At 39.4% G+C, this 25,231-nt stretch overlaps 1 protein-coding gene across 1 annotated transcript in view; it reads left to right on the forward strand.

Annotated features, from left to right (window-relative positions):
* The window catches only part of USP31 (ubiquitin specific peptidase 31), a 70,027-nt gene that overhangs the window by 20,210 nt on the left and 24,586 nt on the right, over positions 1-25,231 (forward strand). Inside the window, exons 2-11 of the mRNA XM_010961021.3 lie at positions 9,468-9,605; positions 10,919-11,007; positions 11,099-11,191; positions 11,783-11,918; positions 14,183-14,327; positions 18,699-18,879; positions 21,434-21,545; positions 22,323-22,417; positions 23,838-23,915; positions 24,673-24,802. Of these exons, the coding sequence (XP_010959323.2) occupies positions 9,468-9,605; positions 10,919-11,007; positions 11,099-11,191; positions 11,783-11,918; positions 14,183-14,327; positions 18,699-18,879; positions 21,434-21,545; positions 22,323-22,417; positions 23,838-23,915; positions 24,673-24,802 (1,197 nt within the window). The remainder of the gene's footprint in view (positions 1-9,467; positions 9,606-10,918; positions 11,008-11,098; positions 11,192-11,782; positions 11,919-14,182; positions 14,328-18,698; positions 18,880-21,433; positions 21,546-22,322; positions 22,418-23,837; positions 23,916-24,672; positions 24,803-25,231) is intronic.

A 25,231-nucleotide genomic window follows, 5' to 3' on the forward strand; every position in this document is an offset into this window, starting at 1 on the left:
TTGATAAGAGTAATATCCAAAATATTGTAGAAAACTTGAAAAATGTATAAAAGTTGAAGAATTGAAAATGTATGAAAACTGCTTGGCATGTTACTCTTTTTCTTCGTTTTGTGTATATTTTAGCATAATTGGGGTCTAACTGTGCATACAGTTTTGCATTATGTGATTTTCATTTCATATTGTATTACGAGTAATTTTCTTCACAAAAACTCTTTAGATCATTGTACGAAGGTACTGTAACCTATTTTTGGATGGTTTCTGGTTGCAGTGAACATATTTTTTACATGAATCTTTCATTTTGATTATTTCTTTAGGATATTTAGAAGTGAAATTCCTTTGTCAGTGGTTATCTATTTTGAAAAATCATATTGTTACTTTATTTTACAGAAGGGTGGTTCTGTTAGCAATGTAAGAATTATCACACCCTACTGTTGCAAAAAGATATCTTTAAGTTGATAAGTGGAAAATAGCATTTTTATTGTTTTAATTTGAATTTATTTGTTGATAGTAAGGTAGGTCAGCTTCATCTGGTCTTTAAAGTGGGAGGATACTTATATGCTAGTAACATTTCGATAATTTAGGGAATTACCTGTTTTGATTTCACAGACTTCTCTTTGTTTGCTCTCTGTGTGTTCACACACTGTTCCATTTAGCTTTCACATTCACATTCGGGCCGATGTGCACCGACTAGCATTGGCCAAGATTGGGGCAGGTCAGACCAGCCTAGACTGGAAAGGTTCTAAGTTGCCCTTTTCTGGGAAAAGCCTGGAGCCAGAATATCCCGGACACTTGCACTGTGGTTGGTCTTATGCTCTGATGCTTGTGGTGAGGGTTGAAATGACTGGCGGAGGCCAGGACTGATTTGGAGAGGATACCTCTGTGTGGCTTGTTAGTTGGCCTGGCTTAACCATCAAGCATGCGCAGTGCTGGTGTGGAGAAGAGTGATATGGCAGGCCCGTGACCTGAAAGCTTTAGCCAGTTAAAATTTTTTGGGAGTGCTCTGGGTTTATGGCAATACGATGCATAACTTATAGTGAAACTTGCTGGATCTCTATCTACTGATGAATAATAGCTCTTGATTTCTACTGTTTGATGTTTTAGTTACCAAAGTGCAGAAACAGAACATTGATTCAAAGCAAGATTATTCCCAGAATATTTTGAATCCCTTTATAAAATTGTCTATTTGGTTAAAAACATTTTAGATCTGTTTATCATTGAATACCAATGTATTCAAAACCAAGAGGATGTATACTTTGCCAGTGAACACACACACACTACTGATTATAGAAGAAATAAATGCATGTTTGGCCTCGGAGTAGTTCAGGGCCTCATGCCTCCCCCACTCCTTGTCTTTCCCGTCATATCCCACATCTGATGATTGTGGGTCTCTTTCCTCCCACCCCGAGAGGAGTGACACTCAGCCAGGAACATTCGTTGGCCCCGTGCTGGTGAGCAGGGCCATGTGCTGAGTTCATAAACCAGGCTCATGTTCCCCATCTGCTTCTCTCCACTTGATCAGGAAGCTGCTGCTGGGTTCTTCTTTCTCTTCCTAGGGCTAAGCTTGCACCTCCCACCTGGTGAGCCAGGGAGGCCTGAAAAGGCCCCTGGTGGTGGCTGTAGGCAAAACTCTTCTTTTCCCCTCTCTTTTCCTCATTTTCCTTTGATGCTATCTGCTGTCACTTTTTCTCCCTAGTGGTAAGATCCAAAGGTTGATTTGGGCTTTGGGTTTAGGGTTCATACAGGGAGGAAACTTAGATTTAAGACTCCCTAGGTCTATCTAGCAGAGAAAAAAAAAAAATTCTTAGCATAGTGCAGCTGGACTCTCCAGGATTTGGGGCTAAAGCCTCAGCTAGAAATAAGATCTTTTTTTTTTTTTTTTTTTGGCCATCCCTGTCTCCTGTGCATAAGATTTGGGTTCCTTGGCCAGAATACCAGGGTGTGCTATCATAAGATCATCCTTAAGTACTGCTTGGTTATTGTTATTAACAAATTCATTTTAGAAAACATAGAAAATACTGAAATGAGTAAAGAAGAAAAAGAAAAATCACCCCAAACTTACCACTTTAAGAAAATGACTGTTAATATTTTGGTGTACATTTACAAGGATAAAAAACAAGAAGATCTTTGAAAATGTTTTTTTAACAGTGTGGCGATTCCTCAAAAGACTAGGAATAGACTTACTGTATGACCCAGGAATCCCACTCCTGGGCTTGTATCCAGAAGGAACCCTACTTCAGGATGACACCTGCACCCCAATGTTCATAGCAGCACTATTTACAATAACCAAAACATGGAAATAGCCTAAATGTCCATCAACAGATGACTGAATAAAGAAGATGTGGTATATTTATACAATGGAATACTACTCAGCCATAAAAACCGACAACATAATGCCATTTGCAGCAACATGGATGCTCCTGGAGAATGTCATTCTAAGTGATGTAAGCCAGAAAGAGAAAGAAAAATACCATATGAGATCGCTCATATGTGGAATCTAAAAAACAAAAACAAAAACAAACAAACAAACAAAAACAAAGCGTAAATACAGGACAGAAATAGACTCATAGACAGAGAATATAGACTTGTGGTTGCCAGGGGGGCGGAGGATGGGAAGGGATAGACTGGAATTTCAAAATTGTAAAATAGATAAACAAGATTACACTGTATAGCACAGGGAAATATACACAAAATGTTATGGTAGCTCACAGAGAAAAAAAATGTGACAATGAGTGTGTATATGTCCATGAATGACTGAAAAATTGTGCTGAACACTGGAATTTGACACAACATTGTAAAATGATTATAAATCAATAAAAAAATGTTAAAAAAAAGTTTGAAATCAAGTTCATATGCAGTTTTGTATCTTCTTTTCACTTAATTTTATTATGTATTTATTACTTCATGTTTTCTAAAACTCTCAAACGTGTATTATTCCATGGAAGGAGTATATAATAACTTGTTAGGTATTTAGGTGGCTTTTCTAGTTTTTCTATTTTGAATTTTAACTGTTGGAGATGATTACATTTCCCATATGATGACCTTTTAGCCACATCAGGGCTGGATGTTTGCTTTTTTGATTCTGTTGGTAGTTAGCCAAAATTCCCCCTTCCTCCTTTAAAAAAAAAAGCTTTTAAGAAGCTTTATTTTACTATAATTGGGAAGAATTTTAGATTGTGTTGGAAAATGTCAAGGAGACCAAAAAGAAGATACTCTTGAGTTACTTGAGTTACTTGATCAGATACATAAACATGAGTCGGCTGGGCTTTAGAGTGTTCTGGAAGAATGGACAGAATCATCTCTACCAGCCGAACAGCTTGAGCATTAGAAGGTAAAGAGCACTCCCCTTTGGGTGTGCTGATGAGAGACAGACGCGGTTCTCCAAGGCGGTCTCTGGCTTGCTCTCTCTGGCATCCTGGGCACTCGAGCCGGGCACACTTCTTCACAAGCTGCAACTTGATCTTCTGGCATAGTCCGAATTCCTCCTTATTCCTCAGATTATAAAATCTCAATTAGATAAACTGCATTTTTGTTTCTGGGCCATATTTCAGTCATAGGAAAAAATGCAGATTACGGCAAAACAAACACTGATTAACAAGGATTTATTTAAAAGCAAATAAACTCCCAGAAGCCTCGGGCTTGGTGCAGCTGTAGTTCTGTCTCCAACACATGTTTTGTGTCTGCACTGAGAATGGTGTTCAGATGATGAACCTCAAGCCCTACATGATCCTGAGTTGTATAAGGAAAAAAAACATTTATTGAACGAAATGATTATGACTAAAAATGTTTTCAGGCCATTTTAATCAGATGAGGTTCAAGAATAGTGGTAACTTTGGACAAGTTACTTCACTTTACTTTGTAATGTGTTTTTATCTGTAATGTTAATACTTACCAGCATAGGGAATTTCTGGGGGTTAATTTTATAGGAAATAATACCTATAAATAATTAGTATAAAGCCTGATACATGATAATCACTTAAATATTAACTAATTATTATTGTTACCCTTTGTGTCAAGTATTGCATTTGCTAGGTTTTGGGGAAGTAATATTGAATAAGACATTTCTGATCACTGTCTAGTGGTGGAGACAGATACGAGATTATATGTCCTGGTGGTTTGAATAAAATGTAATAACTGATCTAATACAGTTATGACAAAAGAGCCTCCCAGAAGTTTTAATGCTTTTGGAAGTGAAACTTCAGAGTTTTCTTTGTGTGGCCATGTCCTTTCTTATATTCTTGGCTTCACATTAGAAATAGAACTGTTTTAAAAAAATCACATTTGAAAGAAAAATTAGCGATGATCAGGTCCCACTATAGATCTAATTAAGTCAGCATCTCTAGACTGCTGCCATGGGTGGTTTTATTTTTTAAAAAAACTTCCCCAAGTGATTCCAAGGGTCAGGAGCCAATGCTTTAGGTATTTTCCTCTCTTTGTCTTTGACATTTTCCAGGATTATACTATACCACAGGATTATTCCTTGCCTTTTTCTTGATTTTTTTTGAAACTTAGATAATAGCAGATGTTTAGAATTTAAAATGCTTTTAAGATCTCATTAAAGCCTCACAATAATCAACTCAGAAAAGCATGATCATTTTGCAGAAAAGATAGCCGAGACTCAGAAAAACTACACATTGAGTAAGAGGTGATGGAAAGAGGACTTAGACCCAGGTATTCAGAATCCAGTCTTTCTGTTTCTATTGCATTTCTGGCAGAAACTTCCAACCACTGTTTCAGTACTTGGAGGTTTTCTCTTGCTGCTGTGTTTTCTACCAATATAGCTCTATGATCTGTTGAGAAATCTTTTCCCACTGTTCATCTGGCTGAACCACTTGCGGTGTATTTCTTTTTATATTTCTCCCTTTTATTCTGGCTCTAATGATCTTGACCATACCTCCACCCTTAACTGTAATTTCTTGAAATGCAGTAACCATTTCTCAATCCTTTTATTATAGCCTTTTCTTTAAGAAAAGAATATACCCTTTCCTGTTCTTTATTTCAGCAGCGAGTCCCCTGCTACCACGTCTTCGTGGTTACTTAACGAGTTTGTTTAATACAGAAAGCTAGTCTTATAATTGCAAGTATCCCTTGCTATCCAAATTGTTTTAGTTCCTGAGCTTGGCTTTTGAGAACCTGGATCTGAGGGACACCTGTACTTGAGTTACCTTATGTTAGGGCCTCTGACTGGAAGGATCAAGGAGCTCTGTATCAGAAATAACTCACGTTTCCCTGTAACAAACATGAACACAAGAACGGGTTGTGTGTGGCATTCTCTGCTGTTCTCCCTGAGTTGTCTTTCTGTCCTGGATGGAAGCTCCTTTCCCGTTGTCTCCTTCCTTTTCAGTCTGTCCCCTCTCCCACCAGGGTCCCAGCTCCATCCTGCTAAGGAAGGAGAGTTGGGAGGGGGTTGCATTGGGAGATGAGAGTGGAGGGCACTCCAGGCATAGGGAAAGTATGTGTGGAAGTCTGGAGGCTAATACTGAGGGCCTCTCTGCCTCATTTGTGCTGTTATGTGAAAAGACCTCCCCACCAGAGGTGAAGATAAGGAGGCAGAGCTAGATGAAGGTCACAGAGAGCCCTGTTTGAGTGTGGCTGTGTTCTGTACCCTGGTGTGGAATTCTGTTGTACAGACACTTTCTCTATTACTGATTCTTATGGGTCATATCTGTCTTTACAGTGTACATTTGTCCCAATTTGTACCAATTTCATCCTCTGTGTTTTTAGTTAATTAATTCTTTACCAACTTAGGTATCCAGAATGTCAGATACAAGAGATGAAACTTTTCTCAAGACAAGTGTTTATTGTTCTGTTCTTTCCAGCACATCCAGAAATCAAGTTTCGCTGTGAGATACCATCTCTGAACCCAGCTTTTTACACTTCATCTTTCTCTTAAAATGTAAATTTTAATGTCCTCCCAAGTTCTTCTGTTCTTTCCCAGAATCACTGAAATATATTCCATGTTTTTTCTGGCGTAGAATCAAGGAAAGGGAGTGATGATTTCATTTGATGAGTTTTGGCAAGCTCCCCCAAAGAGTGCGCCAACTCATGTCCAACCAATACTGCCAGGTCCGTTCCCCAGGGAGGGAAATTGCCAGTTGCCATTGCTTTTCATCTTCTTCCTGGAGTCAGGTAAACGATGTCTTTTCCCCAGAGCCCAGGATTTTGCTGCTTCTGGACAAGGGCTCTATGAAAAGAAAGAACCCTGTGTTTAATTTTATAGCTCCAGTTGGATAGACTTAATTCTTTTTCTGTTCTGGGCCATGCTTCCAATGTTCGCCCCCTCTCCCTTATTTTCTTTAAGGGGAAAAAAAGTTCTCTGTAATTCTAGGCCTTAAGGTTTTATTTGAAGGGTAGAGAGAAATTTTATGAGACTTGAAAGCCCTACAGTGTGTTTTGACTTTTACTTCATTGTTTAGTAGCTAGATGTTAGGCATCATCCTGAGTGGAAAATTGGAATGATGGTTAAATGTATTTATAATAGGAAGTAAAGGATTTAAAGCAACAGATTCAGTTTAATGTTTTTACAAACCAACACCATACCCAAGTTCTATAAAATAGACACAAATTACATAGGTTAATTTTGAGAAGGTTCATACTCTTATTTTTCATAGAAGTGACAAATATAAGTGATTCCTTAGATTGTAACAATGCTTATATTTTCAGATGACATATTCTAGTGATAGTCAACTTTTTAAAAAGCTACAAAAATACAGAAGGATTAATTTTAGGACATCAAATAAACTAAGATTTAATTATGGAAAAAAATCATAAAAGACAACCAAAGAAGTGTCAGATGTGGCCCCAGACAAAAACCAAATCACTTGCTGGGACTCTAGGGGCAGAGCTTGGGTGAAGATTTGGTGTGCCAGGTCTCTGTGATGGCCCAGCTCCGCTGTTCTGACGTACAGCCAGGAAATCCCAGGTTAGGTGAGTTACATGAGACAACCAGTGTGTGGCAGAGCTGTGCTCCAGCCCAGGTTCCTTAACTCCTACTGTGTTTCTTCCTTCTGCAATGTGCACTAAAGGGTGGTTATTAGATCATTCAGTGCTTTGTTTTGTCAGGGGAAGAAGTAAAATAAAGAGTCCCTTGGGTCCCTGCAGTGGGAAGAAGTCACCATTGTGAAGGGAAAAGGAGCCTTTGTGTTGTGTATGTTCAGTGGGGTTTCCTGTAAAATTTCTTTTAGTTGGAGATGTAGTTAGTGATTTAGGGCGGGGCTGACGCAGAGCCGCTTTCGCCCTAGTTTCAGAGGGAAGCGGAGGTCCTGCTGCTTGTTTAGTCCTGCCCAACAAGAATCTTGTTGAGCAGCTTCAGCGCAGCACCTTGTACATAGTGATTGGACGATAAATGCTGGGTGAGTTGCAGTGAGAGTGGCGGGAAGCATAAATCAAGTTTAGTGCAATCCTGATAAGGAATTTTTTTTTTTCACTGAAGTATAGTCAGTTACAATGTGTCAGTTTCTGGTGTACAGCATAATGTTTCAATCATACATACACATACATATATGTTCGTTTTCATATTTTTCATTATAGGTTACTACAAGATATTGAATATAGTTCCCTGTGCTATACAGGAGAAATTTGTTTTTTATTTATTTTATATATAGTAGTTAATACTTGCAAATCTCGAGCTCCCAATTAATCTCTCATAAAGAATTGAATGTTGTCTCCATCCTGAATTTCATGGACATTGTGCATAAAATATAGCTGCTTTGACACATGAAGAAGCATTTGATTTCAGTTAATTTGTTTCTTAGGCTGCATATGCTGAGAACGACCCTGCCCCCCACCCTGCCACTGAAAGTAATTGGAAAATACAATGGACAGTTATTAGTTCTTTGACTTACTTGATCATTCTTCAACTTTTAACATTACTGATCACTCTCTCTTGACTCTTGGGGCTTCTTTCTCCTGATATTCTAGCCACGTCTTTAATGACCTTTTCTTGGTCTCCTTTGAGGGCCCGCTAAAGATAGCCTTCCTCTGGATTCTGTCCTCTGGCTTGATCTCTCGTGATCTTGCCTGGGCAGTCTTAGTCATACTCACGATTTCAAGTAACCACCCATCTGTTGACCCCCAAATCTTTGTCCCACTTAGCACAGACTCTTCCATTGAGCAGGTCTGTATTTTTTGGTTGTTTACCAAATACTTCCATTTGGAGATTGCACAGAACTTCAACTACAGTGGATTCTAATGGGAACTCATCACCCTCTTTTCTAGACTTCTTCCTTTTTTATTTTGTCTCGATGAAGGGAACCACCAGTGGCCCATCATCCACATAAGACACCAGGATGACATTAATGCCTCCTTCCTCATTTTCCATGTTCATTAGGTGGAAATCCTAATGATTCTACTGCTTCAGTTCCTAAATCTCTCTCAAATTTGTCCTCACAGACTTCGCTCAGCCCTTATTATTTCTTGCCTCATCATTTCATTTGTCTCCTGTCTGCTCTGTGTGCAGTTGTCTACCCTCCTTTCTCCCCACTTCAATTCGATACTCATAGCTAAAATTAGAGTGCTTATTATATGTCATTTAATGTGAAATGCTTTGCATGCATTCTCACTTAACCATTACACTAAATCATTATTTTCCTTTTTACTTTGTTTTGTTTTTTTGTTTTTTTCTCAAATGGAGGTACTGGGGATTGAACCCTGGACTTCATGCATGCTAAGAACGCACTCTACCATTGAGCGCTCTACCCCTGCCCCCTATCCATTTTACTTCTGAGGAAAGTAGGTCTGACCTCCCAAATAGTGGTTGGACAGATTTGAACCCAAGCTATATTTTCCAGAGCCCCAGATCTTAATCTTAATTAACCAGTTCACCTGTGACCTTATACTGGCTACCCCTCTTTGCTAACTCTAATCTTTGGAAGCAAGCCAACTGTCACAGCCCATAGTGGTGGTTAAGGTCTAACTCCTGGAGGCGGGGGTTACTGACATAAATTATTTAGAATTCGTCTATAAGGAAGATTTGTCTCTGCTTACTTATTTATTCACTCATTTACCTTATGTAGATTTGTTTATTTTATACTTCAGTTTATAATCTAATACTGTGATATTTAGCCAATTCTCATTTTTTCTCTTTTAAAAATTGAGGTATTATTCACATATAACATTATATTAGTTTCAGGTTAACAACATAATGATTTGATATTTGTAACAATTCTCATTTTTAAGATGTAGAAGTTATTACCAGAGTTTTGCTATTAGTGAATGAATATCTTCTTAGAAGTCTTAGCATGCTGTTTTGATGGTTTCCCTTAGATATATTCCTGAAAGTAGGATTGTTGGGTGGGTGCATTTAAAAGTTTTTGGTTCATGGGTGGGGTTTTTACATTGAGCATCTGTTTTTATATTTGCTGTCTTTCCAGGAAGTACTCTCTAACAGCATTCTTCATTGGGATTATGAATAGTTTATCTTTAGAGCCAGGAACTCACAACTATTCATGCTGATTTATTTACCTGTATAGAGTATTGTGTCAAAGAATGCACTGCAATATCGGGGAAATTCCCAGCACGATGCCCAGGAGTTTCTGCTGTGGCTTTTGGACCGAGTTCATGAAGACCTCAATCATGCTGTGAAGCAGAGCGGCCAGCCTCCTCTGAAGGTAAAGGCGTTCCCGCAGGGCCATCAGGGAGCTGTGAGCTGGGGCTCAGTGGCCATTTGGTGAACGGAATAGGAGAGAGTGTCGATTCTTCTACCAAACCTCCTCTGAGGAGTTGCTGCGGTTTGCAATTAGTTAATATAGTGAAGCTGACTAAGCTCTGGGTGAGTTTGAAATTCATGGGTACTTAGGGGATGCTTCCCCATGCTTGCCACTGTGCTGGCAGTGCCAGATACAAGAGACTGTCTCCAAGGAGCTTACACTCTTATGAGAGGGGACACATTTGCATGTATGACTAGCTTTAGAGCAACATTAAGTGATTCCATCTCACTAACCTTTTTTAAAGCAGAAATTTGCTTTCTATTCCAATGAGACATAGTCTGTCGATCACTGGAATAGAATACACAATCAAAAAGGAAATGTATGGATGTCTCTGCTGTTAGGATTAGATTTGAGTGTAGGAGCTGAACCCTTAGAATATTCTTACTGAGCAACCGTGATTCATTCTCAATTTTTGTTTATGTAGTCTTAAGGTGATGGGTAAAATGATTTATACAATAGAGGTAATTAAGACTAAAGTGTTGTTTTCCTCTCTCAGCTTTTAAAAATTTTTGGTAATTCTTTTCTGTATCTTAAATTTTAAATTTCTAGTTTTGGTAAGCTGTTAAATTATTCTGATTGAAGGTCCTTTGTGCCTGAACACTCTGTACTGTCATATGACTTTATGCTTGTGGCTGACTCTCCCACCAGATTGAGACGTACTCAAGGTCAGGCACTGTGTCTTATTATCTTTGAATCCTAACGCCCTTTACGGTGCTCTCTGCAGTGGTGGCAGATGCTTAGTAACTAATTGTTAGGGGGAGGGACACGGAAAGGTTAATGAGTAACATGTGAAGTGGGATGATTTATGCCCAAATGGGCAGCAGAGCTAATAGATGCTAGAGAATTTAGGCAGGGGAAGAATTGGTACTTTTGAATGGTTGGGATTATTTCCTGGAAGAGGTTGGAGGGGGCACTTTGAGCATTGGAGGGGGCTGGGAGTACCTGGTTAAGGACTCCCTGACTGCCTGGCTGGGGTGGAGAGAGGGGTCAGCACCGCTCTCCGGGAGAGCCTGTGAGGAGGTGAGTCTGTGTGACCCACATCCTGGCAGCTGTGTTCTGGTTCCTTTAGCAGAAGCCTTTCCCTGAAACATCTGGATCTGACACATAACTTATAAAGGAGGTCAAGGATATTTGTGACATTTTTAGGCTCATCTTCAATCAAGAACTGGCACTTCTAGTCTGTGAAATTGTATTTTATTTATTTGTTTTTTTAGCCACCATCAGAGACCAATTTGATGCCTGAGGGGCCATCTTTTCCTGTCTGTAGCACCTTTGTTCAAGAACTTTTTCAAGCCCAGTACAGGTAGGAGCAAATGCAATTTTCCCTTATGTTACCTGCTTAACGTAGCTCTGGGCGATCTTAATGTGAGCGTCTTACGTTTTTGTTTTTGAAGATCTTCTCTGACGTGTCCTCACTGTCAGAAGCAGAGCAACACTTTTGATCCTTTCCTCTGCATTTCTTTGCCAATTCCTCTACCCCACACAAGGTAAGAACAGGGTTAATGAAATTAAGACTATGTTCCTGTGTGTTCCTTTTCCTCTGTAGGCTCCTGTTAGGGCTTCTTATATGTTTAGACAAGTGATAGCATTAGTGATAAGTTAAATACAGGCATTATTAAATCCTTACAGAAGTTTGTAAGCGCCTGTCTGAGTTTACAGGGCAAGCGGGTGCATGGGGCAAGCCAGTCTTTTCGGTTGATCTGGTTGTGGGCCGTGCAGCTGGCCGTCCACCTGTGGTGTGGGGGCAGGAGAGGGTTGTGGAGTGCTTTCTGAAGCCTCTGAAGACCTTACGTTCCACTTTTAATTAGCTGCTTTATTTGAACTGTTTCTCAAAATTTCTAGGCGTTACCCTGTTTTAAAGAAAACACAAAGCACAGAACCAAGTATTGATACAAAGCTGTTTTTGCTTCATAAGGATTACCTTTTCCAACGAGCTCTTGTTTATTGTTTGGTAGTTCTCCTTAAGTCCAACTAAAGGTGTGGGTTAACTTCAGTTTTGCTGTTTTCGGGGTTGTTTTGCTTCTCTATTTTAGTTGAAATAAGTGACTAATGAGAAGATCTGACTTTGATCTGTACAGGCCTCTCTATGTCACTGTAGTGTATGAAGGGAAATGTTCTCACTGCATGCGGATTGGCGTGGCCGTGCCTCTGTCTGGGACTGTCGCCAGGCTCCGGGAAGCAGTGTCTATGGAAACAAAGATCCCCACTGATCAGGTAATAAGCTTGCTGGGACCGATTACGCACGAGCCACAAAAGTGTTGCTTTCTCTTTTAGTGGCATCTCTGAACAGTTCTCTGCCAAATACGGTTAGATAGAGATTTAAAACCACTTGCTTCTGGTGTTGAAGGGAAAATAAAAAATCAAGATCCAAAGGAGAAAAATATACACACGAACTTCTTATGCTTCGTTTAATTGTGTATATGTATATTTCAGAGGAAAAGCTATAACTACACGAAGACCTCTTCTAGCTTTGTTTATAATTAGTTACCCTCTTTTAAGTCATTCTTAGGGATGCGTATGTGAGCATAGGAAGAGCATCCTGTGGTGTTTGAAGGTCAGAGAGGCTTAGAAAACTCAACTGCTGGCTCTTGAAAAATCCCTTCCCATTATGGTGGAAAGAGTGAACATCTTACTAGTACAGTTACATTCGGGTGCTCAGTTTGGTTTATTTTCTGATTAAAGCTGATTGAAGTCTCTTATCCTGTTTAGGGATGAGAAGGAAAGTTGTACCTCCCCCCACCTTTCTTTACTTTTTGATAAGTATTTATACTGACCCCAAATACTTCTGGCCTGTTTGTAACTTGACATACTTTTGCACGCACTTTTTTTTTTTTTCACACAATTAAATATTATGGTTTTATTTGGGAAGAAAATTCCCTATTTAAAACTTACTGAGGAAACATGATTCAGTGGCTGAATAGCTTTTCTGTAAATAACTTCTGGAAGCTGCTGTGTAATCACGTGAATAATAAAGGTGTTTTGTACTTTGGCCTCCTGTGTTCTCATTTGGGAAGTTACCACAATAAAACAAATACAATCAACAGTGTTGCCCTGATACAGCAAATATCTTATATTTTCATAGGCCAAGTACTGGCAGATTAATAAGATTCGTGTTCTTCTTACTCTGAAGTGCTCATTGATTCTTCTTCTTTTTTTTTTTTTCGAGATGAGGGAAAAGACAGAAAGAGGGAGGGAGGTTTAGGTATGTGTCCGAGGCAAAATCTGGTTGTAAGCTTCTGGCTCTTTTTGCGTGTGGTTTAAATGAATGATACAATTACAAGTTTGGTTTTGACCTAAGCTTGCTGGAGAAAGTGAGTTATACTTGCATGTTCACCTGCGGGAAAACAACGTGGTGATTAAAATCATTAGAAGAAAAATGTGCCAGAAATCTATTTCTTGGACTATTTGTGGAATATGCTATCAGCCCCTTTCACCTCATAGACTCATACGCAGTATGTCTGTGATAGTTGAGGGGACCTTAGGGGTCCAGTCCAACCCCCTCATTTGAAGAAGGCCCAGAGAAACCATGTGATTTGTTCAAGATCACAGGGCTGGTTGGTGGCAGGCCGGGACTGGAACCTCTTCAGGCCCAGTCCGGTGCTTTTTCACTGGGCGGTGCAGCTGAGCACATAATGAAGTCTCTAAATGTCTCCATTGTCTTTTCCCCCATCTTTTGCTTTTCTGTTTCATTATAAGATACTCAACTGTTTCAGAACTTAGCTTAGTAAGTGAAAGTATCTTGTACTGAGTATCTTAGAACTAAGGGTTACCTAACTTTAATACTGTGTTGTATATTCATTCATATTTTTCCTGTGCATATGCTATATTTAATATTTTATGAAAACTGAATCATGTATACACACTGTTCTCTCCCTCCTTTTTATATTTACTTAGGAAATCTTTCCATGTTTGTGCAAATGTATGCAACTCATTCTTTGCATTTGCTTTATAATTCCGGTAGAACTGGAGTATAGTTCACTAGCTCCCATCATTGGACATTTGAGTTGATTTCATTTTTTTCTGATGCAAATATCCATTTGACATTTTTTAATCTGAAAAGAAGAAAATTTAATGGTGTGGGAGAAAGTCTCGGAGTCAGATGTGGACTCTGTCCCCGCTACGAGACTGAATGGTTGTATAACCTTAGGCAAGTCACTCCATCTCTCTTTGGTTTCTTCCTCCCCGTGAAACAAGGGGGTTAGACTTTATGTCTGCTGAGTCTCTTCACCAAGACTTAGAGGAACTCTGGGTTTGGTGGCACAGCACTCTGAAATCAGAGTGTGTTGTTACACAATCGCAGAGGTATTGTGCTTCCAAGACTGTCTTATCAGAGGCAGATCCTGTGGGCTCAGTGAGTTGTTTCCGAGCCCTTAGATCACTGCAGTCCTGCTGGTCTGGAGAAGTTCACAGCTGGATTGGGAGATCAGTTCATACCGACTTTCCAGTTATCCAACTATTTACATTTTTCCCATTTTTAGATTGTGTTAACAGAAATGTACTATGATGGGTTCCATCGTTCCTTTTGTGACACAGACGACCTGGAAACAGTCCATGAAAGCGACTGCATTTTTGCCTTTGAGACTCCAGAAATATTTAGGCCTGAAGGAATTCTCAGTCAAAGAGGTAAATGAGCATCTGTTTCCATAATACCACCTGGGTTTGCAGGTTTAACAACTGTCTACCCTTTTAGATTATTATATGATGGTATAGTTTTTAAAATTGTGGTAAAATACACATAACACATCTTTTTATGATGATATCAATTTTAGGTAACCTGTTTCCCTGTAAGAAGGGAGTTCCTGGGAAGAACTTTGTTCCTGGCCTTAGTGTCCTTCAAGATCCTAGGGCTTCTCTTCTTTTTGCTCTACTCCAGTGGTTATCAAAGCATCAGTGTCATCTGGGAACTGGCTAGAAATGCAAATTCTTGGATGCCACCCCAGACCCACTTAATGAGAAATGCTGGGGACAGGGCCCAGCAGTCTGTTTTCAACAGGTGATTCTGATGCACATGAAAGTTTGAAAACTGTTTCTCTACCCAGTCTTACCAGTATTTGCTCCTGCTGTGAATTTTTCGAACTAAACTCTCCACTAGCCCCCTCTTTTCTTCTGGTTCTGTTCCCTGACTTACAGCTGACAACTGGAATCCCTCCTTAGAGTCCCACAGGCATCTTACACTGAGCATTTCTGCCTTAGTTCCTCGTGCATTTCTTCCATGGAATGCAGCATCTCCATTTGTCTCTTCACCCGAGCTGGGTCCCACTACTCCCTCAAATTTTGACTTCTCCCTCAAAATTCACAAAGAACTGATCAAACACTCTGCAGCTTTCCTCTTGATTCTACTGCCACTGACACAGTACAGACCAGTCTCAGCTGGGCTTTTCTAGTAACTTCTGTACCCGTTCAGTTATTTCTTCACAGTGCCACAAGACTTAATCCAACATACAGTTCTGATCATGTTACATGCTTACTGATGTACCAGTGGTTCCTCTTGGTCTTTGTCTACGATTAAATCTAAACACCTTGGAAGATGCATGGCCCTTCATGATTTAGTCTTTGCCTTTTTTCCAGCCCCTCTGCTATATTCCATCTTATTCCTCATGTATTCTATCCAAGTTACTCTTTATTCCTTGAACATGCCACATGCTTTAATACTCTCCCTAGTGTTCCCTCTGTTGCAAATTCATTTCTCCAGCTCCTGTCTCATTAGCTCCTACTTTGTCTACCCTAAGACCACCTCCCAATCTCCCCATCTTGCCCATTTCTAAGCAACCACAATTCTACTTTCTGTCTGTAGGTTTCCCTGGTCTAAACTTTTATATGAATGGAATCAATACTATGTGGCCTTTTGTGACTTGCTTCTTTCGCTTAGCATAATATTTCAAGATTCATCCACATTGTAGGATATATCGGTCTTTTATTCCTTGTTATGGCTGAACGTTACTCCGTTGTATGTATATACCACATTTTGTTTATCCATTGATGGACATTTGGGTTGTTTCCGCCTTTTGGCTATTATGAAATAGTGCTGCTATGATCATTCATGCACAGGTATTTGTTTGAATACCTATTTTCAGTTCTTTCTGAGGATATACCTAAAAGTGAAAATGCTGGGTCATATGGTAATTCTGTATTTAACCTTCGGAGGAATTGCCAGACTGTTTTCCACAGCATTTTTCATTCCCACCAGCAATGTGTGAGAGTTACAATTTCTCCATATTCTTGTTAATATTTGTTATTTTCTGTCTTTTTAATTAAAGCTGTCCTAGGGGGTGTGAAGTGTTAATGTCATTGTGATTTTTACTCGCATTTTCCTAATGGTAAATGGTGTTGATCATCGTTTCATGTGATTGTTGGCCATTTGTATATACTCTTTAGAGAAATGTCTGTTCAAGTCCTTTCCCTATTTTAAAATTAGGTTGTTTGTCTTCTTGTTTTTGAGTTGTAAGTGTTGTTTACATATGCTGGATACTAGACCCTTCTCAGATATATGACTTGCAAATATTTTCTCCTATTCTTTGGGTTATCTTTTTACTTTCTTATAGTGTCCTTTGATGCACAAAAGTTCTTAATTTTGATAAAGTCTGATTTATCTTTTTTTTCCCTTTTGTTGCTTTTGCTTTTGATGTCATATCAAAGAATCCATCACCAAATGGATTCCAAGGCCATGAAGATTTACAGCTATGTTTTCTTCTAGGTGTTTTATAGTTATAGCTCTTACGTTTAGGTCTTTGACTCATTTTGAGTTAATTTTTGTGAGTGGTGTGAAGTAGGAATTCATCTCCTTTCTTTTACATGTGAATATTCAGTAGTCCCAGCACCATTTGTTGAAGAGACTGTTCTCCGTAGAAAGGTGACTCTGTAGAAAGGTCTCTTATTTTAGTTCTTCTTTTCCTTCACCTCTGCTTCCAGAGGTCTCTAGTGCTTCTAGTTTCTGAACCTTTTGGTCATACTGTATATTAGGTTGGTCAGCTTTCTCCACTGCCAGCTTAGGATTCAGTTTTCTCTGGTCTACTCATATTTACATTATTATTTTTCAGACAGTCTGTTGTTTCAGTTTTCATTCTTTGACTTGGGAGCTTTTTTTGTTTGTTTTCTAGTTGTTGCATTTTTATGCATGTGCTTTTGTTTGTTTATGTTGTTTTCTAATTTTAATTGCATTATAGTCAAAAATAGCCAGTCATCAAAATCACCTTGTCCAGAAAGCCTTTCCCCACGTCCCCCCACCCCAGGCTGGCTGATTGACTCCTGCTCTCCTGAGTTCAGTGTAGCTTCTGCTGATCTCTGACAATAGCATTTTGTGTGGAAATGATCTGTTTTCTTCTCTAGCCTTCCTACCACGCTGTGAAATTCTCTGTGGTTGAGACTACATTTTGCTTCATCTTTCTGTACCCAGCAGTTCAGTATAGTTCCTGATACATAGCAAGAGCACAGATAACATTTGTCCAACTGGAAGTTTCCCCAAAGCCCCCTTTGTAGCCCAGTTGCTTAGGGTTAGCACTAAGTTTCTGTTTATAAGTGAGTTTGGTGAGGTCCAAGGGTATATAGTCTAGCGAGAGAGTGAGTGCCTTTGTTGGAAGAATATACCACGTAGTGAATATGTGTAAGCCTCTTCTTTATAAAGGCCTCATGAATATTTTGACCAGTACACATGGGACTCCTCTTTTCTCCAGTTTACAGATCAGGGAGCTAAGACTTAGGTTCGGTAACGGGCGGGGGTCACACCACTGGTAGTAACAGGTCTAGACTTTGAATGCAGAGCTTGGTTTCTGAGCAGCTGAGTGGTGTCCTCTCATCTCGTTAGGAATCCTGATCACTTTTAGCAGAACAGGTCTTCCCAGCCTTCCTTCTACCAAGAACCTGGGAAAAGAACCCATTCATCGTCTGAGATTCAGACTTCTATTTATTTTCTCATACCAAAGTTTAAAAAGGTTATGAAGGGAAATCTGTTGCTCTTTTGTGTTTTTTTTATGGAATGCTTAAAAAGTTTTCTTTCCTCTAATAGCTTGGTGAAGATTCAGTTCTTCCTTATTTCTAGCGTCTGTGTTCTTAATTTTTAAACTAATTCATCTGGAATTTATTTTGGTATTAAATATGCATTTGTCATTTTAAATTGCTGTAACACTGACATACCTCATAGGTTCAACAAACCTCCTATTGCTGGATATTTAGGTTCTTGATGGAGTTTTGCTATGAATACTTCTGTGTAAACCACCTTTTATTTTATTTTCCTTCTGGTGATGGTGGTATTATTTTTTTGGTGTGGTGGTGGTGGAGGGCTTTTTCTGTTCCCTAGTATCATCTGAGTAACATTTCCTTAGACTCTAGTTCTAAAGGATTGAAGAGATGAGCAGTTATTTAATCAAGTAATTACTGAGTTCAGACTAGGTGCAGGGACAGGTGCTCTGTGCTGAGTACCTCTGATTGACAGAAAGCTCTGCTTTGGGGCATTTCTGAAGACGTGGTTTTCAGCAACCACTACTGTGCCTGTCAGACATATATTTTTGTTCACTTTAATGTAGTTCAATCCAGTCTAGCTGATTGTATTAAAGTTCTGCAAATTTCTTGTAAATCTGGCTCTTCAATCGGGGAAAAGAAGCTGCTGTTGGAATATTGAAGATTATTCCACATGTACCAGTCTTTATGTTTTATTAAAACATTTTATTTGGTTGCTGGTTGTATGGTCTTACTTTAAATTTGTCTTGGGGGATCAGCTCTGCAAAATTGTCATTCTAAAACTATATGTAATGTTCGTTGAAGTGAAGAGTTTTAATTTTCAGTTTTTGAGATAGGTAAGGTCAGTTTAAATGAGATAACGGATGCTAAAAATTATCTTAATGGCTAGGTGAATAATCTCAAAGTAGATCATTTGTTCCTTTTCTCAGTTGCAGTTGAAATTACATAATGACAACTTAATTTCTCTAATGGGTAAATCTTTCTTGTAATGGGTGAATAAAATCTTTTGAAGAGATAAAGTAAGTTTTTATTTTATTTTAGGAATCCATTTAAACAACAACCTAAACCACTTGAAATTTGGCTTGGATCATCATAGACTGTCTTCTCCAACACAAGCAGCCGCAAAGCAAGGGAAAGTGGACCTGCGCCCTGCAAAACCAGGGAGCGACAAGATTGTTCTGTTAGTGTGTAACCGAGCCTGCACTGGGCAGCAAGGGAAAAGGTGAAAACCAGCCTATTTTCTAATAAGTGTTAAGACTTTGAAAGTCTAATATTTTCAAATGTCTTAAAAAATAGAGCTAAAAAAATCCTTACTTTTAGTAGTTAATTTTTGATTCTGTTCTTTAAAAAGAGCATGTGTGTCAGTTGACCTGATTTGAGGGTTTGGGAGGGGGAGAATATAAAATTAGGATGATAGAGTCTGAGTTAAAAAAGCTTTTCAAGCTCATGCAGTTTTCAAAAGCTCATTTCACATGTATATTTTCAGCTCAAGATCCTTTTGAGGCTTTAGACCTATAGACCCATATCCAGCTACTTTCTTAACAACATTTTTTTTTTAAGTTTTTTAACAAATCTACTTGGATGGTATGTGCACCTCAATCTTATGTTCCAGACTAAACTCATTATCTTTCCCTGTAAACCTGGCCCTCCAGTATTTCCTGTCTCAGCAAATGGCACCACTTTTCATTCAGCCGCATTTAGTTGGAAATTTGGGAGTTAGAAATCTGTCTCAAATCTGTTTCCCAGTGTAAGAATTTGTGGGAGTTTCAGGCTGTCTTTGAAAGTGACTTTATCATCGTAATAATGTAACCTGAGTAGTAACAAGATAAAGCTACATTTCAGGGAGGAAGAATACTGTGTCTCTAGTATTCATCAGGGTAGCATTTATATTAAACTTTTAAAATGTTGCTTTGAAATTCGTCAGGGTAGCATTTATATTAAACTTTTAAAATGTTGCTTTGAAATAAGTTTCTTATTGAAGAATGGTAAATAATATAAATGCAAAATGTGTTGATTTGTCTATTTACGGTGTTCATCAGCAAATACTGTATTGTTTACAGTGTGTCGGACACTGTTCTAAACATTAGAGATACAGCAGGATCTGTGTTCTTCTGGAGCTTGCATCCTCGTTAGGACAGAGCAACTAAAACCAAGTAAACACGTTTAACTTCAGACATCATTACCACTTTGAAGATACTTAAACAGGCTGGTATGATAGAAAGTGCCAGTGGTGGGGTGAGGTTGGCAAAACTGTATCAGACGGGGAGGTCAGGGAGGGCCTCCCTGAGGAGGCGCAGCTGGGCTGAGCTGAGGGAGAAGGTGTGGGCTGTGTGAGCCTTGGGGAAAGGATCTCATGAAAAGGGGACATCAGGTACAAAGAGGCTGAGACTAGGAGGACGGAAGGAAAGGCAGCTTATTGTATTTGTATAAAATAACTTAATGGAATCCCCTTCATGATGCTGGTCTCTTAAAAGCGAAGACATTCTCATATGATGAATACGGCCAGCCGGTTTTCACATTGTGCTTGTAACGTACTTCACCTCACAGCTTATAGGCAGGTAGGCTGGCTGTTGAATACTGCTTTGAGTGAACTGGTATTTGCTAGGAGCAGGTTTCTTGGTGACCTGAGGACCTCTGCTTTGCCCTGAGTTGGGATTTATCTGTTTGTGTATTCATTCATTTGTTCATTCATTCAGCATCTGCTATTTTCCAGGCATTGGCTGTTTGTGCTACTAAGATGAGTAAGTCATAGCCTCTGCTGTCAGATAACCCACAGTGGGCTGGTGGAGGCGCGGGGGAATAGGCAGGCAGTATTTGCAGGGCAGTAGTGCTGTGGTGCAGAGCACTCAGAGAACAGATCAACATGGTGCTTTCTGGGGAAGATCCTGCACTGGGTCCTTATGTGGATGAGTGGGAAACAGCCTAAAAGAGCAATGGGAAGGGTATTCCAGGCTGAGGGGATTGGCTGTGCATTGGATGTGTGAGTCGGATGCATTCAGGGCACAGCAGGTAGGTCTGAGTGGCTGGGGTTTGGGTGAGAGTTAAGGCGAGGCAGAGCTCCTCCCCCTTGGCAGCATATCAGAACTACCTGGGAAGCCCTAAAGCATTTCAGTGCTTGAGCCACAGACCAGAGTGATTACAGCAGGATCTCGGGGACCTGCTCTTGGGCACGTGTTGTAAAGCTCCCTCCTTGACAGCAGCCTTCAGCCATGGCTGAGAACCACGGCACCGTGTCTGGTTCTCTAACACCTGTGAGCTCAGTACTGGGTAGGAAACTTGGCAGGGGCTGTGTGACTTCTGCCCTAGGCTAGCAGCTGACTTTCAGTGTCGCTTGCTTGCTAGTGCCTTCCTCGTGGTCAGGCTACCAGGCTACGGCCACCTCCCTGCTAGACCTTGCAGTCCTCTCTGACTGTTCCTCTGGCATCTGACCCCTTATATGTTTGGCCCATGCTGTTCACTCGACTCGCGTCCACTCCCACCTGCTTTCCTCCGTCCCCACTAACCCTGTCACCTGGCTGTGTAATATCCTAGCATCATGAGCTATGGGAAGCCATTTTGGTATATGAGTTGTTTAATTTTGTTTAGAAACCTAAGTTTCTCTTCTGACTCTTTCATCCACTTAATGAAAGTGTTAAGTTTCCTATTTGTTTTATTTTGAGAACTGTCCTAAAACTAATTGTATTGTGACTCCATTTAAAAAGGTCACGAATAAGGAATTATCGTATTAAAGGAGTTGTCATACTTTTGAAGGTGATTGCAGTGTTTATGTGTGTTAGATTTGGACTGCCCTTTGTGCTGCACTTAGAGAAGACAATAGCATGGGACCTTCTACAGAAGGAAATCTTGGAGAAGATGAAGTATTTCTTGAGGCCCACGGTTTGCATTCAGGTGTGTAAGCCTTTGATACTCCGGTGTAGCATGTGTGTAACCACTGAAGAAACAGTCACTGCAGTGAAATTGGAAATTCATACCTTTGCCCTCAGGGAAGACTAAACACTGCGCTGGAATGTTGGGAAGCCCTGGAGAAAGCATGTTTAATGTAGTCAGCTGTGTTCAGATTTTTAACACTAAGGAATTATCCCTCATTTTCTCAAGGGAGCTGGCCACTGCAAGGTCTTCTGTGAACTGCTAGGTGTTCCTTTATAATATTTTAAAAATTATTTTATTCAATTAATTATTTTTTTGTTGGGGCTGGAATTAGATTTATTTATTTGTTTAGTTTTTTGATGGAGGTGCTGGGGATTGAACCCAGGACCTTGTGCTTCCTAAGCATGTGCTCTATCACCTAAGCTATACACACCCGCCTTTATAATATTTTGTCTAATAAAGCTTAGCACATGGTCAACTTGGAGAGATTTCATAGAATATCTGTCTGTGTATTTCAGAATTATGATTACTATGTTAAGGTATCCGTGGAAAACTTAAGTTAACGTTCAGCTAAAGCAACATATTACTTGTCTTGCATAACATATTTGATACGTAAATTTCATTTGGGTAAATTGTATTTAAAGTGTATTAGAGCGGCCCAACAACCTAACATAATATTGTGGAGAAGCGTTTTGCAGAACAGTTTGCTGTCCCTCTAATCTGTTTTGGAAATGCCTCTGTGAAACAGATGCCCTCGAAGAGAAACCCGGCCTGATTCTCCTTTACCATTTGACGCAGGTGTGCCCGTTCAGTTTGCGTGTGGTCAGTGTTGTGGGAATAACATACTTGCTGCCCCAGGAGGAGCAGCCCCTGTGCCACCCAACAGTAGAAAGGTAAAAACAAAAAAAATTAAAATCACCTTCTAGAATTTCGTATATGCTCGTGTGTGATTTCCAGTGATGTCTAATACAATTTCCATGGAAGTGTGGTAGGTTACTCAGGCTCATTTAGAAAGTAAGCACTTACTTTATTTTAAATTCTTGTTTGAGTAGGATATGTTTTATGATCTTTTTTGGAATCAGAAAAGCTTGGAGTATTTAGGAAAGTGAATTAGTTAGGAAAGTAAATGAATCTATGTTTCAAAACTGCAGATGAATTGCACTTTCATACTCACCAAGATTGAAGTTTTCCAAAGTAGAATTCTAATCAGACCACTGTCCTCCTTGAAATCCTTAAATGGTGACCCGTGGCCTAAAAGCTGGAACCCAGTTTCCACAGTAAAGGAAGTTCTTCACAGTTTGAACCCTGGTTACTTCCCTTCTGTCAGGCCTCGTTCTTCTCTCCCCACTGTCTTAAACCTTCAGCGGCATCCAAGTAGTGAGGATTGTTCGCACGTACAGTTGGTTGTATTGTGCCTCTGCACGTGTGGTTTCCTCCGTTGATAATCCCTTCCTTTTGAGCCTCTCTTCACACTGTTCCTCCTCCCCACCCCCCTTAGAATTAGTCACTCTGCTCTGCCACCTCTGTTATATTACAACACTCTACATTATTAATAAAAGAACAGATATGTGTATATAGACACGCTATGGATACATATAAGTATAAAAACACGTTTTTATTATAATGGTTTTTTCAATAAATATTGTAGTGCCTGCATGTCAGGATTCCAAAAAAGTGTACAACACTGTTCCGTTTGAAAACAGCTCACTGTTTGGTTTTAAAGGTGAGAGTTAATAGATTAGATAATGATTCAAAACATTGCAAAACATAAAAAAAACCCATTTTATGTGTAATATTGACTCAGTTAATGCTGAGTGTCTCTGAAGATGACAAGGAGCCAAGGAGCTCAGGGGGAAAAGTGAGGTGAAACTTGGGGGGTGCTTTGCAGGACACCCCTCAAGTTTAAATTGGCGTGGGCACAGTCCAGGGACTAGGCATGGTTTATAGGGGGAGGAGGAGAGGTGCAGGAGCAGACTTTGTTCCCAGAGAGACTGCCATCCTGTCAGTCCTGGTGAGAAACTGGACAGTAATTGGAAAGATGGTAACATCTAAGAGTTACTGTGGATAGCTTTGTAGTGTGGTACTAAATTTCTTCCAGTATCTTTATTTCTATGTTGGATGTTTTAATTTAAGGATTTTTCCTTTGTACTCTAGTTATTAAATATGAGATTATAATGGTCTCACTAGAAACTTTTTCTGATGGGGAACGATGATGATGGAGACTTTTAGTAATCACATGATTTTAGGTAGGACAATCATATTTAAAACAATTTATTTAGAAAATAATATGAGACACCACTCCCCATCCTGCAGGGCCCTAAAATCTTGTGGACCAGGTGGCACTGCTCATGTGAAATTAGTGGTAGAATGGGACAAGGAGACAAAAGATTTGTAAGTACTTTTTTACTTAATGTTTATAGAGTCACTGTTTAATTCATTTTAATAGCATACTTTGATCTTTCAAAGTAGTTGAAACACAAACCTCTCTTTAAGGAAGAAAATGTATGTTGCTAATCCTTTAAAAGTTTGTTCTGATTCTATTTTTTGTTGTTGTTGTTTGGTGAGGGGAGGTAGTTAGGTTTATTTATTCATTTATTTATTTTTAGTGGAGGATGCTGGGGATTGAACCCAGGACCTCATGCATTGCTAAGCATGTGCTCTACCACTGAGCTACACCTTCCCCCCTATTTAAGCAGTTTATTAATAATTTCTCTCCTATACAGTCTGTTGTCTGGATCTCCAAACCTTAGAACATTTGTTTGCTGCTTAATGAGACAGAAGCTGTGTATTCATTAACTACTGTGTAGGTCAGATTACTTTGATTTTTGTTACAGGCCCATTAATTCTAGACAGTTACGCCAAATGCATGCCCTTTGATACAAAGGACAAGAATGTATGAATTAGTCAGCACAGTTTGTGGCCAATTCCAGAAAAACCAATTCCAAGTTATTTCTTGGAAATAACTTTATAGATAGAGAACTTTTCAAGAACATTTTGGAACACTGAAAAGTTGGATTGCCACTTTTACTTTCTTACTTGTTGGTCTTTTTGGTTATGAATTTATAGCTATAGTGTGAAGCTGTTAATTGTATTTTGTGTCAGTTTTGTAAGACATTCTCTGATAAATGCTTTTTTCTCCCGATGGCAGTTTGTTTGTAAATACTGAAGATGAGTATATCCCTGATGCAGAAAGCGTCCGTCTGCAAAGGGAGCGTCACCATCAGCCTCAGACTTGCACTTTATCCCAGTGTTTCCAACTCTACACCAAAGAGGAACGGGTAAGGATTGGGCAGCGTTTCTTGGGTGAGGGTAGGAACAGATTATACCCCAGAAAACTCCCCAGGATTTTTGCATTTACTAGGTTCTGCACTTGTGGTGGGCATCTTAGTGTTATTCCTTTTAGGACCTTAACAAAAGGCAGTTTACATTTCTCGAACTCTTGATTAATTGAAATGCTCTAGAAACGAACCTTTGTCTACTTCCTTCTTTTTTCACTTTTTGATGATTAATGATAAAGTTGTTTTTTGGTTTCAATTTAGAGATTTTAAATTATTTTCTTTAGTAACTAGATTCAGTGGTTCTCAACTTTTTGCTACTAAAAACATAGGTGCCATGAGTTACTTAAATTACAATTAAAATTAATTAAAACTAAAAATTCTGTTTCTCAGTTCCATTAGCCCCATTTCAGAGACTCAGTGGACACATGT

This window comes from Camelus bactrianus, chromosome 18 (genome assembly GCF_048773025.1).
Source record: "Camelus bactrianus isolate YW-2024 breed Bactrian camel chromosome 18, ASM4877302v1, whole genome shotgun sequence".
In the NCBI taxonomy this organism is placed as follows: Eukaryota; Metazoa; Chordata; class Mammalia; order Artiodactyla; family Camelidae; genus Camelus; species Camelus bactrianus.